The 16,931-nt window shown below is 40.2% G+C and overlaps 2 protein-coding genes across 5 annotated transcripts in view; one reads left to right on the plus strand and one right to left on the minus strand.

Moving 5' to 3' along the window:
• Positions 1-10,135, plus strand: part of xpnpep1 (X-prolyl aminopeptidase (aminopeptidase P) 1, soluble) — a 32,552-nt gene extending 22,417 nt beyond the window's left edge. For 3 of the 4 annotated variants that reach the window (XM_061769432.1, XM_061769431.1, XM_061769433.1), the window contains exons 8-20: positions 425-506; positions 1,292-1,502; positions 1,793-1,882; positions 2,000-2,050; positions 5,627-5,685; positions 6,234-6,311; positions 6,393-6,464; positions 6,533-6,593; positions 6,713-6,782; positions 9,109-9,282; positions 9,447-9,523; positions 9,618-9,716; positions 9,878-10,135. In XM_061769432.1, the coding sequence (XP_061625416.1) occupies positions 425-506; positions 1,292-1,502; positions 1,793-1,882; positions 2,000-2,050; positions 5,627-5,685; positions 6,234-6,311; positions 6,393-6,464; positions 6,533-6,593; positions 6,713-6,782; positions 9,109-9,282; positions 9,447-9,523; positions 9,618-9,716; positions 9,878-9,997 (1,244 nt within the window). In that variant the 3' untranslated portion in view covers positions 9,998-10,135. Of the gene's footprint in view, positions 1-424; positions 507-1,291; positions 1,503-1,792; positions 1,883-1,999; positions 2,051-5,626; positions 5,686-6,233; positions 6,312-6,392; positions 6,465-6,532; positions 6,594-6,712; positions 6,783-9,108; positions 9,352-9,446; positions 9,524-9,617; positions 9,717-9,877 lie in introns of those variants that run through there. The other variant, XR_009788013.1, reaches the window with a different exon arrangement.
• Positions 10,136-14,295, minus strand: si:dkey-246e1.3 (uncharacterized). Its single transcript, XM_061769435.1, has 3 exons — positions 14,104-14,295; positions 12,723-12,819; positions 10,136-11,785 (listed from the first exon to the last, which is right to left on the minus strand). The coding sequence occupies exons 1-3, from the start codon at positions 14,201-14,203 to the stop codon at positions 11,470-11,472; spliced, it is 513 nt and encodes a 170-aa protein (XP_061625419.1). The 5' UTR covers positions 14,204-14,295; the 3' UTR covers positions 10,136-11,469.
• Positions 14,296-16,931: the final 2,636 nt, after the last annotated feature.

Below are 16,931 nucleotides of genomic sequence, written 5' to 3' on the forward strand. Positions count from 1 at the left end.
AATACTGTACTTCACGATTCATTGTTTTTAAAATATTTTTTTATGATGACAGCTTACAGCCAACCAAAACTCCAATTTCATAAGAAACAATCAAAATGCGTTTTAACATGGAAATTAGGTAGGAATTTGCCTGTGTTTGATGAATCTATGTTATTTGTTAGTTTTACTTTCAAATTGAATTAGTGAATTAAATGAACTTTTCAAAAATAATCAAATTTATTGAGCTACACATGTACAACTGCAGCGATGCGTTTTAAAAAATTTTTTTTCAAATGACTTATGATGGATGTATATAAATATGTTTATTACAGACCATTGACCAACCATCCTGAAAATACCATACAAACCCTCTAGTTTTGGAATAATTTATTGTCTAACATGCCAGTAATTTTGTTGTTAATGGTTGTTTTCTTCTCTTGTACAGGGCTTTTCAACCTCCGCGGTGCAGATATTGAGTATAACCCTGTCTTCTTTGCGTATACCATTGTGGGGATCAACACAATAAGGTTGGAGTACATATAATTAATTCATTTAATTTGTCGCAGTGTTTTTTAGTGCACCGAAGACAGTTTTAATTGGATTTGACTCAAATGGTGTATTGCCAACCAATGAGATCATCAAGTGTGTTTGTGCGTGCGTGTGTGTGTGTGCGTGCGTCTGCAAAAAATATCACTGAATTAGTATGAAAATGATTGTTTATTCAAAACAAATGCATCTTTGTTCATCTATTTATGCAAATCTACTATAGTGTCAGGCAGAACAATTCAATGCTCTTTGATAAGATGGCAGAAGGTACCATTAACCTGTTTATCCAGCTGTTGTCATTAGTAGAACAGAATAAAAATGGTGACTAAATTGAGACAAGATCATCATTATTTCAGTAGTATATACATTTTTTGTGATGTTTAATCTGGTGGTGTGCTGTGAGATTTGGCTAAAAAATTGGGAATTACTGTTTCAGTATTAAAACAAAATTACTGGAAAAGACATTTAAGTTTCACTGAGCTGACCGACTTGTTTTTCGGACAACGAATATCAGGTCCTCGTTTTTAGATGCAAAATGTGCAAATTACACATGGCATAGCATGAGCAGCATTTGTAAATTTGCTTTGCTTTGCGTTCTGCTTTGGATTTTGTCTCCCCTATTCATTTGTAGTTTTTCTACTTGTTTTTTGTTGCTACTTTGCCCTGACCGCTTAGTTTGTCTTACTTTCAGGACGTGTAACTTAAAATAAATGAATAAATACGTATCTTTTCAATCCACATTGTTTTTACCTGAATCACTATGCAGGCTGTTTGTGGACATAAAGCGTCTAGCCGACCCAGCATTAAGACAGCATCTGCAGTTGGACTTGCCAAGCAAGCCTGAGCTTCACATTCAGACGTTGCCATACGAATCGGTCTACACTGAGCTGCAGGCCATCTGCGCCACGCTCGGCCCCAAGGACAAAGTGTGGATCTGTGACAAAGCCAGTTGTGCTCTCACGCAGGTCATTCCCAAGGTGAGAGTACGCCTCTTTTGTACGAGCACAAAGAAAGATAGTGGTAACTGTCTATGATGAAGATATTAAAAAAAAAAAAGCAGAGGATGTTAAAAAAAGCTTAAGAAGAGTGTCCATCAAGATTTTGTGTGGTATTGAAAATATTTCACGATAGCCATTAAAAGGCTAATTTTGATATACTTCGTGATGTTGGTTCGTATTACAATCGTTATCTTTTAATGAGCCTAATTAAGTTCTTCTGCATTTTATTCTTTTCAAATAGTCACCATTTGCTTTGGGTGTGTTTACAGGCCCACAGGTCCCCCATTCCCTATACCCCCCTCTGCCTCGGCAAGGCCGTGAAGAACCCGACAGAGATTCAAGGCATGAAAACAGCCCATGTAAGAACCTCTGCCTTATTTGTAATCCTCATAAATCCATACACACATTTTACCCATTAACATTTTCCTCTCTGACTTTATTCATGTTTCATAAACGTTCTGCCGTCCTCGCAACAGATCAAGGATGCAGTCGCTCTTTGTGACCTCTTTGCTTGGTTGGAAAAAGAGGTACAGTTTTGTGTTTTTCAACATCGGCTAAAACACCTGGGGCCGTATTCATAAAGAATACGCAAATCTCTCAATTTTGAGGCGGCGAGGCTGACAATTACCTTGTTGCCCTGTGATTGGCTGCCCTCCCCCTAAAAGAAATGCACATGTAATTGTGCTCTTAATTACTCTGAATAAATCACAAACACATAATTCTTTACCATCTTTTAATTTATTTACCATGCTGTTAATATTTTACTTGATGGGACAGATGTTTTCAGTAACACTGGTTGTTGAATGACCACTTATTGGGAAAGCATTGTTTAAATGTAGCAAATCCTACAGTGTACATCCTAAACTCTACACTCTAAAGTCAAACAAGTTTGACTTTTCAAGGCCTTGGTATACATTGCCAAAAGACTGCCTTCTCTGTGGGTGGCTGGTTTGTATAAATGGCATGGACACGGAATAGGGTCACCAAGTCGGCAGCCAATATTCTACGTTGAGAATATTACTTTTTCTGTGTAAAAGATAAAGGCAAGTAAATGCTAACCAAATCTTTTGATATGGCAGCAATTCAGCAGTATCTCTGTGTAAAAGCACCTACAGCACTGCTCCTCAATTGTTTTCTGTTACGACCACCCCCCCAGTAAGAAGAAAAAAATGTGCGACCCCCCCCCCGCGAGTACACCTCTATATAACATTGTATACAAAGGATAATTTTATCTAATCATTATAAACATTGAAGAAAGTACTTGTCCAAAAGAAAGAGATATAGACTGCCATCTTCTGCAGTGGATGTGCAATTACACTTTATTCTAATACGGCAAATCATGTTCTTCAGGGTCTCACATGCCCCCCGTGGTATCGCCCCACTATTTGAGAAGCACTGACCTATAGTCACCACAGAAAACAAAAAATATAATAATGACAACAATATCCATTCATCCATTTTCCGTACCACTTATCCTCACTAGGGTCGCGGTTGTGCTGGCGTCGATCTCAGTTGACTCTGTGGCGAGGGATGGGGTACACCCTGAACTGGTCGCTGTCCAATCACAGGGCACACATAGACAAACAATAATTTGCGCTCACGTTCACATCTATGGCCAATGTAGAGTTTTCAATTAACCTAGCATGCATGTTTTTGGAATGTGGGAGGAAACCGGAGTACCCGGAGAAAACCCATGCAGGCTCGGGGAGAACATGCAAACTCCGCACAGGTGAGGCGGATTCGAATGCGGGTCCTCAGAACTGTGAGGCAGGTGTGCTAACCAATCGTCCGCCATGTTAATAATAGTAATTGATCATTACAATATAATAATTATTTAATCTTATGCTAAGAATGTGTATGTGATAATTCTCCATATAGCAGCTTTCAGACCCCACTCATCAATACTCACTGTTGGATTGCCTTTTGCCTTACATTCTGTCATTGTGACATTTTTCTTTTGCGTGTCATATTTAATCACATCAAAAATATAAACCAGCACTTTCTTGGCATCGTCTAATCGGTACAATTTAATAATGTTATTTTACTTTTTCATTTCTAATTTAAATTTAATTTAAATCATTAAATGACAATGAAAGACTGCTTACTTTTCATTTATTGTGTAATGGTTTCCTCACGTGACTGTGCTTCAGACAACTTCCAAGCCTATTTGTAAGGCCTCTACTCCACACCTAGCACTATTTATCTTAGAGACACTTTTAAGACTTATTGTAAGTTTATGAATAGCCTTAATCTTTACGATTAGCAATTATTAGAATTGGCATGTGCCCTTTTAGCATTGCATCACAAGCCAGTATTGCACAAGGATTCTTTATGTATATTGATTTCTAACCACGATGAGATTGTTACGTATATCATGCCGAAAGGGAAATGTAATGCATGCACTCAGTAAATACAACCCCAATTCCAATGAAGTTGGGACGTTGTGTTAAACATAAATAAAAACAGAATACAATGATTTGCAAATCATGTTCAACCTATATTTAATTGAATACACTACAAAGACAAGATATTTAATGTTCAAACTGATAAACTTTATTGTTTTTAGCTAATAATCATTAACTTAGAATTTTATGGGTGCAACATGTTCCAAAAAGCTGGGACAGGTGGTAAAAAGACTGAGAAAGTTGAGGAATGCTCATCAAACACCTGTTTGTAACATCCAACAGGTGAACAGGCTAATTGGGAACAGGTGGGTGCTATGATTGGGTATAAAAGGAGCTTCCCTGAATTGCTCAGTCATTCACAAGCAAAGATGGGGCGAGGTTCACCTCTTTGTGAACAAGTGCGTGAGAAAATAGTCGAACAGTTTAAGGACAATGTTCCTGAACGTACAATTGCAAGGAATTTAGGGATTTCATCATCTACGGTCCATAATATCATCAAAAGGTGCAGAGAATCTGGAGAAATCACCGCATGTAAGCGGCAAGGCCGAAAACCAACATTGAATGCCCGTGACCTTCGATCCCTCAGGCGGCACTGCATAAAAAACCGACATCAATGTGTAAAGGATATCACCACATGGGCTCAGGAACACAGAACAGAAAACCAATGTCAGTAAATACAGTTCTGCGCTACATCCGTAAGTGCAACTTGAAACTCAACTAAGCAAAGCAAAAGCCATTTATCAACAACACCCAGAAACGCCGCCTGCTTCTCTGGGCCCGAGCTCACCCAAGATGGACTGATGTAAAGTGTAAAAGTGTTCTGTGGTCCTACGAGTCCACATTTCAAATTGTTTTTGGAAATTGTGGACGTCCTGTCCTCCGTGCCAAAGAGGAAAAGAACCATGAGGACTGTTATGGACGCAAAGTTCAAAAGCCAGCATCTGTGATGGTATGGGGCTGTGTTAGTGCCAATGGCATGGGTAACTTTCACATCTGTGAAGGCACCATTAATGCGGAAAGGTACATACAGTTTTTGGAGAAACATATGCTGCCATCCAAGCAACGTCTTTTTCATGGACGCCCCTGCTTATTTCAGCAAGACAATGCCAAACCACATTCTGCACGTGTTACAACAGCGTGGTTTTGTAGTAAATGAGTGCGGGTACTAGGCTGGCCTGCCTGCTGTCCAGACCTGTCTCCCATTGAAAATGTGTGGCGCATTATGAAGCGTAAAATACGACAACGGAGACCCCGGACTGTTGAACAGCTGAAGCTGTACATCAAGCAAGAATGGGAAAGCATTCCACCTACACAGCTTCAACAATTAGTGTCCTCAGTTCCCAAACGTTTATTGAATGTTGTTAAAAGAAAAGGTGATGTAACACAGTGGTAAACATGACCTTGTCCCAGGTTTTTTGGAACGTGTTGCAGCCATAAAATTCTAATTTCATGATTATTTGCAAAAAACAGTAAAGTTTATCCGTTTGAACATTAAATATCTTGTCTTTGTAGTGTATTCAGTTAAATAGAGGTTGAACATGATTTGCAAATCATTGTATTCTGTTTTTATTTACGTTTAACACAATGTCCCAACTTCATTGGAATTGGGGTTGTACTTCCTTGACTGTTTTGTGCCCCGGGGAAACACATACTGTTTACTAAACTTGCTGTCATTTTGTTATCTTAATGGTTGTATAGATTCCAAAAGGCTCTGTAACCGAAATCTCAGCTGCTGACAAGGCTGAAGAACTACGCAGGTGATTTTTGTTCTTGAGTATTTTCAAACTTCATGTCCTACTTTACAAGGCTGTCTCATTGAAAGGCTCTCCTGGAGTGATGTCTCCCTCTACAGGATATACAAAAACAAACAAGCCTGAAAGGATTTATGGACAATTTGATCTTTTTATTCCTGGCAAAATCAATTACTTGATGATTATGATCATGGATGTTATTTATTTATTTATTTTTAAAAGACAAAATTTTATCCAGATCTGGATGCGATTGGCTGGCGACCAGTTCAGGGTGTACCCCGCCTCTCGGCCAAAGTCAGCTGGGATAAGCTCCAGCACACACGTGACCCTAGTGAGGATAAATGGTTCGGAAAATGGACTGATGGATAGCTTACAGCTAAGGAAAACTCAAAATTCACCATCACCTGCAATTGATCCACGGTGTACCCCGCCTCTTGCCTAAAATCAGCTAGGCTCCAATTTCCCTGTAACCCTAGTGAGGGATGAATGGATGGATGACTGAATTCTCGGAAGCGCCACAGAAGCTCATTATTTCTGATTATTTCTTTTTGCAGTCAACAGAAACATTTTGTCGGCCTGAGTTTCCCTACAATTTCCAGCGTTGGGCCCAATGCAGCAATCATACATTACAGGTCAGAAAAGCCCCAGTTGCCGTTGGGTTACTGCATTTGTTTTGGTGGGTTTTGTAATTCAAGTGACCTCTGTCTTTGTAGGCCTCTGCCTGAGACCAACAGAACCCTCACCGTTAATGAAGTTTACCTGATCGACTCTGGAGCGCAGTACATGTAAAAAAAAATTGGTCACACGCAGCATCTTGATTGGTATGTGGTTTGACTTGTCTCCTCTTTGGCAGTGATGGCACCACAGACGTTACCCGCACCATGCACTTTGGGACACCATCTGCATATGAAAAGGTGCAATCAACTGCCTACTTAACATGCCAAAACCTCATTTTTAGCTTGAGCAATACTGTAAATAGAGCATTTATCTGGTGTTGTGATTTCAATGACCCCATTTCTTTGTACTCTTCAAGGAATGCTTTACTTCTGTACTTAAGGGGCACATTGCTGTCAGTGCTGCTGTCTTCCCCAACGGAACCAAAGGTACCACTCTAACTTAACTTTGCATGACAACTTGTGGACAATAGAAAATAGATTGATGCAAAATAGAGCGCTTCAAAATGTTTTTCACTCATTAACTAATTAAGTTAATAAGTCACTAATTACTAAGTCACTAATTAAGAAACTCACACAAGATTGCAATTTGTCTTTTATCTCCGAGTTCAGTAAAGGTACAGAGTTACATAATTCAGAATTTCGGAGTTACTGTTTTCTCTCTCCCTGAAACCGACTTCGCACCTGTGCCGCAGGGAGACGAAAAAGAGAGCTTTTCCCTCTTAGCCCCCATAATTTGTAGATGACAGTACAAGTGCGGGGGGGACAAGTCATCCTCGCGTGGTTCCATCTTATCCTTGTTCTTGTCTTTCGCCCTTATCTGGGTGTCCTCTGATGGTGCCATCCTGTGACAAATAAACCACACAAGCACAGCTCCCCGTGGCCAAGGCCACTTTCAGGCCACATCTAGCTTTAAGCAAGCAGTACTAAATATAAAATATATGGACAATATAACACCGCCTTTCCCAGCTGACTCTGGGCGAGAAGCGGGGTACACCCTGAACTAGTCGCCAGACAATCGCAGGGCACATATAACAAACAACCATTCGCACTCACATTCACACCTACGGGCAATTTAGAGTTTTCAATCAAGCTACGATGCATGTTTTTGGGATGTGGGAGGAAACCGGAGTACCCGGAGAAAACCCACGCAGGCACGGGGAGAACATGCAAACGCCACAAAGGGAGGGAGGATTTGAACCCGGTCCTTAGAACTGTGAAGCAGATGTGCTAACCACTCCTACACCGTGCCACCGATCATATCATATGTATAAATACATTTTACACATCTATCCATGTATTTAAATTTTGTCTGACATGTTAGAGGTTAGGAAAAGAGAACAAAGAAAAGTCGCGACCCGGGTATAACCTGCCGGCCGTACAAACTTCTATTGCCCGGTTCTTTTATTCTGGTTGAGGTAAAACTTCAATGATTAGACCAGGTGAAAATTTTAACAATTTATTCGAAAATACAAGTCACACAATAAGGTTGGTGAAGGTTCAGCGCTGGGCTCGCCTCCACTTAGTTCAGAATAACTCCCATGGAAAAGAGACCGCAAAATGTCTTGTCCGCTTGTTTTTTGGCCAAAACTGCTTCCCGTTGTGACGTCACGCAATCGCAGACCAATCGTAGCGTCACCCTAGTGTTTGGGGTCCGTTCGGAAATTCAGTCCGATGTTCCCATCGCACCCCGAGACCGCGGCACCCAGATACAGAGCGTGCTCCACTTTCTATAACTTTACTACTGAACGTGGTGGCTATTGCTAGGGATGCGTCAGTACGTCTGCCATATTGAATGTGTCAGTTTTACTTACATCGAGTGGCACACACACTACCAACGCTCTGAGTTACCGAAGGTTGCGGAGAGCGCGCCCGGAGTGAACTTCCCAACGCACCCTATGTTGATATGGTGTGCGTTTGTTGTGTCGGTGTGACTAAGTGTAATGCAATTATAGGTTTCTAAGGATATCTGGATGTGTATCTGTAATGGGGATGTATCCAACAAAAGTGTATGCAGTGTTGTGTAAGCGTGCAGTCAATAATTTCTAACAGAAGATACCAGCAATCCAAAAAATAAAATATAAACAGTATTCTATGAAGTTCGGATTCAAATCATCATGTCATCAGCCCGTAGTTATTATAGTTATTGCTGAACACACTGGAGGTCCGTCAACCTGTGTTCTGGTTTGGTCATGTGACTTCATGCGAGGCCCATGATATGACTGATGATGAAGTTAGAAGAACATATATACAGTAACCAAAAAAAAAAAAAACAGACCATTGTATGTGGATGTGTGTCATCCAATGTAGAACCCCAAGCTTGTCTATTTTAATCCACGAGCATTGTGGGTTCAGTTTCGCACAGTGCTCAAGTGCACTTATACTTTTATTGATAAATATGAGGATGGTGGGGTAGTGGTTAGCATATCTGTTTCCATGTCCTCCCTGTGCTCGTGTTGGTTTTCTCTGGCTTCCTCGCACATTGCAACAAAACACATCAGGTTAATTAAAGACTCTAAATTGTCCAATAAGTGTGAATGTGAGTGTGAATGGTTGTTTGTCTAAACGTGCCCTGTGATTGACTGGTGACCCGTCCAGGATACTCCGCCCCTGGCCCAAAGTCACCTGGGATAGGCTCCAGCTCCTCGCAACCCTGAGCAGGCTAAGTAGTATTGAAAATGGATGGATATGTGAAGAAAAAAACAGTTGCACAGAAAACTGACTGTGTGACTATAGCCTTCTTTCCACTGTCCAGGCCACCTGCTGGATTCGTTTGCGCGAGCCGCCCTGTGGGAGTCGGGCCTCGACTACCTTCATGGTACAGGTCACGGCGTTGGCTGCTTTCTTAACGTTCACGAGGGACCCTGCGGCATTAGCTACAAGACCTTCGCTGATGAACCTCTTGAGGCGGGCATGATTGTCAGCGATGGTATGGATCGACACACTAAGACTGATACTGCAAATCGGTGACCACCATAGAGAACTTCTTTCCTATGTTGTGAGGTTCTAAAAAAATGCAGCACTAATATATGATATGCTAATAAAAAAAAATTCTGCCTTTTTAAATGTACATTTTTCATATTGAATTTTTAGAACCAGGGTATTATGAAGATGGAGCTTTTGGTATCCGTCTTGAAAATGTGGTTCTTGTTGTACCAACTAAACCCAAAGTAAGACTTTGAACTGAAGGAAAACAAGTTCTTCTACAATTTGTAGTATTCATTCATTGTTGAAACGATGACACTGTTCTTTGGTCTCCTGTAGTACAATTACAGAAGTAGAGGTAGCTTGACGTTTGAGCCCTTAACTCTGGTTCCCATCCAAGTCAAGATGATGAACACAGAGCTGCTCACCCAGAAGGAGGTAAACATTACCCACAATGTCCAACACCAGTTCAAACTCATGCATCTCAAAAGCCGAAGCATTTTTTTTCAAAAGTATATAATTTATTATTTTACTAACGCGTCCTTCTTACGTTTGCCACATTAACTAAAAGGGTGTTTGCGTGTCCTTGTGTGTTGCAGCGGGACTGGGTCAACGAGTACCACAGGACGTGCCGCGAGGTGGTGGGAGCGGAGCTGGAGCGTCAAGGCAGAAAGGAGGCGCTGGAGTGGCTCGTCCGGGAGACCCAACCCATCGTGTGAGGGACCACTCTGGCCAAGAGCACTGTACCATTCAGTGCTGTGCAATGATCATTGTATGTACGTGTCTCATCTTCCTTTGTGTCTCTTATTTTGTAACACATCGTATCAAGAGTTTTAATAAAGATCAGTGAAAATCAATCAATGTCTTGTCTTTAATAGTTTCTCATATGATCAGCTTTTATCACAAACTAGCTCAGCCCAGACCATCACTTCTGTTTTTGTAAGCATAGAACATGGTGTTGGAGTTACACAGACACACACACAAAACACAATACACTGTGCATGACAAAACTGTTGTGCAGAAGGTCTACCTTTTAGGTACACTGAAAAAATGTGGCACGGTGAGCGAGGGGTTAGCACACCCACCTCAAAGTTTGTTTGTTTTTTTAATTGCGAAGCAGTAATAAGTAAGACCCAAACATTTGTGAATATAACTGTGGGTGTGTGTGAATGTAGATCGGTGAAGTGGGTGAAAGTACCTGTACATACATATTTGAAAGAAAAATGTAATAATATTAGGGATGTTTATAATAATAAAAAAACAGTACTCATACTATTAGCAAAAACAAGAACAACAAAAAGTTCTAATTTCAAACAAATATGTATTTAAAGAAAGGAAAGAGATGAAGAATGAACTCATTAATTTGGGTTGAAGGCCAGTTCCCTTCCCATGCTTGAATTGAGGGGAGGGAGAGCACCACCGGGCACCAATCCAGAGACCACCCCACTCCCGTCGTCCCTCGCCACCACAGGCCCCCATCGCACACCCCACCTGCCTAATCCATGTGCTATATGTATTTATAAATATTAAGTATTTTAAATTTCAATGGATGTGTAGATTTGATTGGATGTTATGTATGTTTATTTTTATTTATTGTATCCCACCCCTAAGCTGGTGTGTAGTGCATTAAAAAAGAGCAGGGCATGTGATAGGAGGTCAGCCAGGTATCGAGGTACGACCGGCCGACAAGGGGCGGAGGGACAGCCCAGCCTAGCCCTTGACCCGCCTAGGTACACTCCCTACCCAGATTAATCTGACATTTGATCACCTAAGCAAGGACAACATGACAGTGCAGTGTCCGAAATAAATAGATAATTTAAGATAAGGAAGGCACTGACTTAGTCTTGCGCCACTGAATGAAACATTTAAAATCGAACAGCACATCCTGACCTTTGACTGTTGGACAAGCTCCTAAAACTGCAGACTTGTACAGTTCCCATGATGTATCGTTCGTAAGAGCCACATTTCAAAATTCCATCCTTCAGGTTTGTAGACTTGAGCTCTAAATCCAACATCTTGGCTATTCTAATTGTGATGAAATCATTACACCATTGCAAAACCTTTCCAGAGCTACAAAGATTTTTAAACCAATGTTTTCACAGCTGTCATGTTTTTCATTGAGACAAGTACAATTGTAAATTTGACTCTAGATCTTACACTCATAATAATGTGATGTGACGTGATCACATTTCTAAAGCTGCATGTAAAATATCGGTGGGTCCAGAATGACTCCACTGCTGGGGTCCTCTGCGTACTCCTCAATGGACGGAAACTGTTGGAGCGCAATTTGCCTGACTGTGTCTTCTTCGTCCTCCTTGGCTCCCACAGGCAGTGGGTTGCTGTAGATGTAATAGATTCTCGAGTTGTCTTTAGCTGCTTCTGCTCTCCGAAAGAAGGCCAGTGGGTTGATGAAACTGTTCGACCTCTTCACCGCTCTGACTGCAACAGGGTCCGCTGGCTCCCCCTGGGTCACTGCGCTCTCATAAACCTGGGCTCTCTTTGATTGCCTAGAGAAAAAGAGGCCACCAACTATCAAAATGATATTGTGTTATAAAATCAACAAAAATGGGACTGCAGTAGCTCAATCAGTCCTCTCTACCAGTGGTTCTCAATGTGTGGTACGAGTACCAGTAGTGGCACGCAGCCTCCCTCTAGTGATAGGCGAAAGAACCACTGAATTAAATGTTCAAGCTGTGCATAATTTTACACTGGTTTAAACTTAAAAAAAAAAAAATCAGCACTGTACATTTGTTAAGCACAGTTCAGTTGTATTTAACTTTAAAGTACATTTGCATTCAGTATTTAAGAACTGTTTGTTTTTCACATTTATTAAGGTACAGATTATATTCAGTTTTTATGTGTAATACATTTTAATTGAATCCTTATTTCCGTGGTTTTATTTTCCTATATCTAAGCATAGTATTAATGTGCAAACTGAACTATGCATAATGTCACAATAGCTTACAATATTAAATAGACCTAGGAATACATTGTTTTGATGAACACTTGGGCCTGCTGTGCTTCTGTATTTTGATACTGATCATTATGGTGGTTCTTGAAGAGCCATGTATTTTTTTAGGTTTACTTGATGTGCAAAGTTTGAGAACCACGGGCCAAGAAGGAACCCATTAAATGTTTGTGAGGATCTGGATAAAGGTGCACATAATTTTCTTTTTTTTCATTGTTTGCATCACTGTGGCATCAATGGAATAGCGTAACCCCAAAATCATTAAGGCATGGACTAACTTACAGATGGACAAACAAACAACAATTGCACTTCATATTGTTTCTGTCACTTGTTTACAGTTCAGCCTTGGTGGAGGTCTAGGCTCTACAAAGGGATATTATTGACATTTTGGTCACATATGATATTTTCATTATCGCATTGCTGAAACCTAATTGCGGGCCAAAACACATGCTCAGTGCTATATGTGTGCGCATCACCTGCTGCGGTTGTAGCACATACTGATGCAGTAGATGGCGGTGATGATGAGGATACACAAGGCCAAGGCAATGATGACTATGTTGAAAACTTTGAACTCTGGGAAAGAAAAAGCACAAGGATGTTGTTTTTGTTGTTGTTTCTATTAGTATCTGAAAATCAAATGTACTTATGATTCCAGAGAACAAGTTAAATGTGGATTTGATGAACTGGCTATTGAAAGCTATTCCAGCCTTAATTGGATAGCCTTGATATCCATCTTAAGATCAATGTACTAGTACGTGATTTTTCCTCGCTAGTAAGACAATTCAGAGCACTGCGACTGTCTTACCAGTAGTGTTCTTCCACTACTATTGCCAGCCTACAAGTATGCAATTAAACCTTACTAATAGACTACTGTGCGGCAGTAGTAACACTACTGATTTCCATATTTATTTATTCGATATCCTTGATAAGGAGGCTACTTGTGCGTGACACATGCCTACTAGTTGGGCCTAGGAGTGTTACTAGCATAGCACAGTTGTTTACGAGTTTACACCAGTGATGGCGGTAACGCATTACTTTGCATGACTCAAAATTGCCACTATTTTGAGTAACGAGCAATGTTACACGTTACTGAATCCAGGAAATTAACCAAGTTACTTCATTAAACTAATGGTAGTTTCTATTGAGTGATTCTTTACAAGAAATCCTTTATGGCTCATGACTTTAGAAAGCAGTACCTAATCTGTCCAATGGTATTTGACTAAATACTCCTACTCGAGTCCAATATTTGGCTACTCTACTCACCTGTGGGCGTATATTACGAGGTAATGGGTACAGTTAAACTAATGCTCTTTTTGTACTGTGGCTAAGTGATATTCCTGCCACAAAGGTTACTTACAATCTAACTTAGTTACTTTTGAAATGAAGTGATCAGTTAAGTGACTAAGTAACTTTTAAGCTCAAGTAATCAGTAAAGTAACTTTTTCAAGGTAACTCTGGCAACACTATTAATCACGCACTAGTAGGCCAAAAGTGGCTCCAGTAGTGGAAACAAAAAATTACTAGTTAGACACAGTTGTTCGAATTGTCTTAATAGTGAGGACAAAGAGCAAACTAGTACACGGACCTTAAGGTGGATAACAGCAATATCGAATAAATGTTCTAGCAACTTTCCATAAAAAGCAGCTTCAACCAATGTAGTTTGCGTTTGAAGTTAAAAATACAACTGTGTGATTTTAATGAAAAACATCAATAAGCCCTGAGCAAATTTATTATTTCAGAAAGAAGTCTGTATCAAATTGGTATAGCCCTTCACATTAATCAGTACCCAAGAAGTAGCTCTCACTTTCAAAAAGCCAGTGACCCTCAGTCAACATTATATGAAAAAGGATAACAGACCAAAAACCGCTGTTTTCATCTCGTCATCATGGAGATCCAAAGTTGCGTTGAAATGAAGGCTGTGAGGTGTCATCACTCGAACCTCTCGTGAGCCAGTCATGTTGCTAGCAAGCGAGCAAACCTGAGCGTCAAGCTCCTACCATTGGATTCAATAGAATCTTTGGCCATGTGACTCAAAGCGCTTGGATCGGTTGCCATGGAGACAGCCCCTCTTGTCACTCCTCATTTCAACTCTCTCTCTCTCCCTCGTTCTCATGTTTACTGCTCATTATTCTCTTCAAGCACTTGAAGGGAGAAAGTTGCACTTGTTCACACTGTTTGTGATGTTTGTGCAGCCTCTCAGCTTGCAGAGGAAATTCCTAAAACTTAAGAAATGTTCAGATGTGACAGTTAACTCTTTTTGTATTGTTTTGGCTTTCATAAGCTTACTGTCACATAACATTTCAGTTAAGAAGGGGGAAAATGTTATTTACTTGCAGCTGTGTCACCATCTAATTCAAGTAGTTTCCACCTTTTTCTGTTTTCAGGCTCTGAGTCCAATTGAAAGAATTTTAGAGGGGAACCCAAATAGGCCTCTGCAGATATTTGGTTCCAAAAAAGTTGCAAGAGCCAAAGTCCAAAGAACAACAAAGGCAGCATTCTCCCTTTCCTTATGCTTCATTTCATCCTGCAGCACAATGGCATTTATTTGCGCATCTAATAAATGACTGGGCTGTTTAATTAGGAAGATAAGCTGTATGTATATACCTGTATGGGGAAATCTATAGTATCTATCTTACTGTTTGTGTGTATATATGCTGGTAAATATCATTAAATTAGAAAATCGTGGAAAACTCATTTTGGACATTATTTCAGATCAATTCACTACACACACTAAAATATTTGATGTTTCTATTTTTTATAATTTTGATGATTATATCTTACTACGTAGGCCAGGCTTAAAGGGACATGGGCATAAGAAAAATATGTTTCTCGTTGGGATGAGAAACGTTCTCATTCAAACAAGAAACCTTGTTTGAATGAGAAATGTCTTTAACTACAAGCGGTATAACCCAAAATATAAGCTTACTAACTCCTGCACTTATTTTCACACCAAAATGCAAATCGAAATGTAGTTTAGGGTCTGCCATATAGTGCACGCATGCAATGGACTACTTTGTTCAAACAAGAACGTTTCTCATTAGGACGAGAACGTTTGTCGTCCTAAACAAAAATGCCACTAAAAATGTGAATATTGCACACAAAACTATCAAAAGTATTTAGAAATTTGAAATTGGGTAGGAATTGGCATTCATTTTACTTTTTGAATTGAACTAATAAATGACATTTTCTACAATGTTGGAATTTATAATAGTTGTTTGTCAATGTGTTTTGCGATTGACTGGCGACCAGTCCAGGGTGTACCCTGCCTCTCGCCAAAAGTCAGCTGGGATATGCTCCAGCTTACCTGTGGCCCAAATAAGGGAAAGTGCGAAAGAAAAAAGATGGACAGATTCAAATGTATTGAGATGCACCTGCACATATACGTAAGAATTATTCATCCATCCATTTTCTGCACTGCTTATCCTCACAAGGGTCACGGGCGTGCTGGAGCCTATCCCAGCTATCTTCGAGCGAGAGGCGGGGTACACCTTGAACTGCTCGCCAGCCAATCGCAGGCCACATAGAAACAACCAAGCATTCACACCTACGGGCAATTTAGTCTTCAATTCACCTAACCTGCATGTTTTTGGGATGTGGGAGGAAACCCAGGCAGGCACGGCGAGAACATGCAAACTCCACACAGGAGGGGCTGGGATTTGAACCCCAGTCCTCAGAACTGTGAGGCAGATGTGCTAACCAGTCCTTCACCGTGCCGCTTGTCAATATATTATTTTGTGAAAATAAGTGTTACTAACACACATTTCTGATACCACGTCCAATTTATTTTTCATGAGCAATTATAATTCATTTGTAAATCTTGTGAAGTCATACTTAGAACTCATTTAACTTGCCAGTCCAAGCAAGACTACACTTCACTAAGCGCTCACTAGATGTCAGACTTTGCTTTCATCTCCACTATTCAGTCTTCCTCCATCACATTCATCCATCTGGTAGTTGAGGCTTGACTGACTTTAGCGTTCCTGTTTTCCAGGTCAGCATACTGCATACAGTCTAGAAAAACAAACACAGCAGTTGAGTGAATGATGAGGCAGTGGCATTCAGGGCGTGAAATATCTTTTTTTCAAATTTGGTTTGATTTTCCCATCAACCCTGGCACTCAGTAAAGCAGACATGTTTGAATTTTGAAAAGCACATGGGTGGTTATTATGCTTATTATGGGTGGTATTATATTGGTATGGTTAATTTCAGCGGACCAATTTGCACAAACCAACTCACTGGTATTGGGACCCAGATTATTATTACTCAGTTGGAGAGGTTCGAGATAAAACACCACTTATCACCATTCATTTTAGCTGTGTGCACTCAAAAGAAAATGGTATGTGCTTTCAGAAGTAACAAGGTTTCTGTAAAATGTCACCCACTTGGTGTGTGAATATCAGCCAAGAAAAAAAAAACATCTTAATTTCGCTTTGACCAAAATATTTGCACTGGAAAACATTCAGAAGTGAAATGCCTTGGCTTTGTCGAAATTATTGAGATAGTTTCCAATAGAAATAGAGAAGATTGATACTACGCATCTTAATGATTTTCAGCCTTCCAGAAATGAATGGGGAATATTGCATTCATATTACAGTAATAAACTGGAAGACCACTGAAGTGAAATGAGACATGCCATTAGATACACCTCATTTGCAATCATTACAAAGCACTGAGACTGAGACAAT

The sequence above is a fragment of the Phyllopteryx taeniolatus genome, chromosome 4, assembly GCF_024500385.1.
Source record: "Phyllopteryx taeniolatus isolate TA_2022b chromosome 4, UOR_Ptae_1.2, whole genome shotgun sequence".
NCBI classification, from domain to species: domain Eukaryota; kingdom Metazoa; phylum Chordata; class Actinopteri; order Syngnathiformes; family Syngnathidae; genus Phyllopteryx; species Phyllopteryx taeniolatus.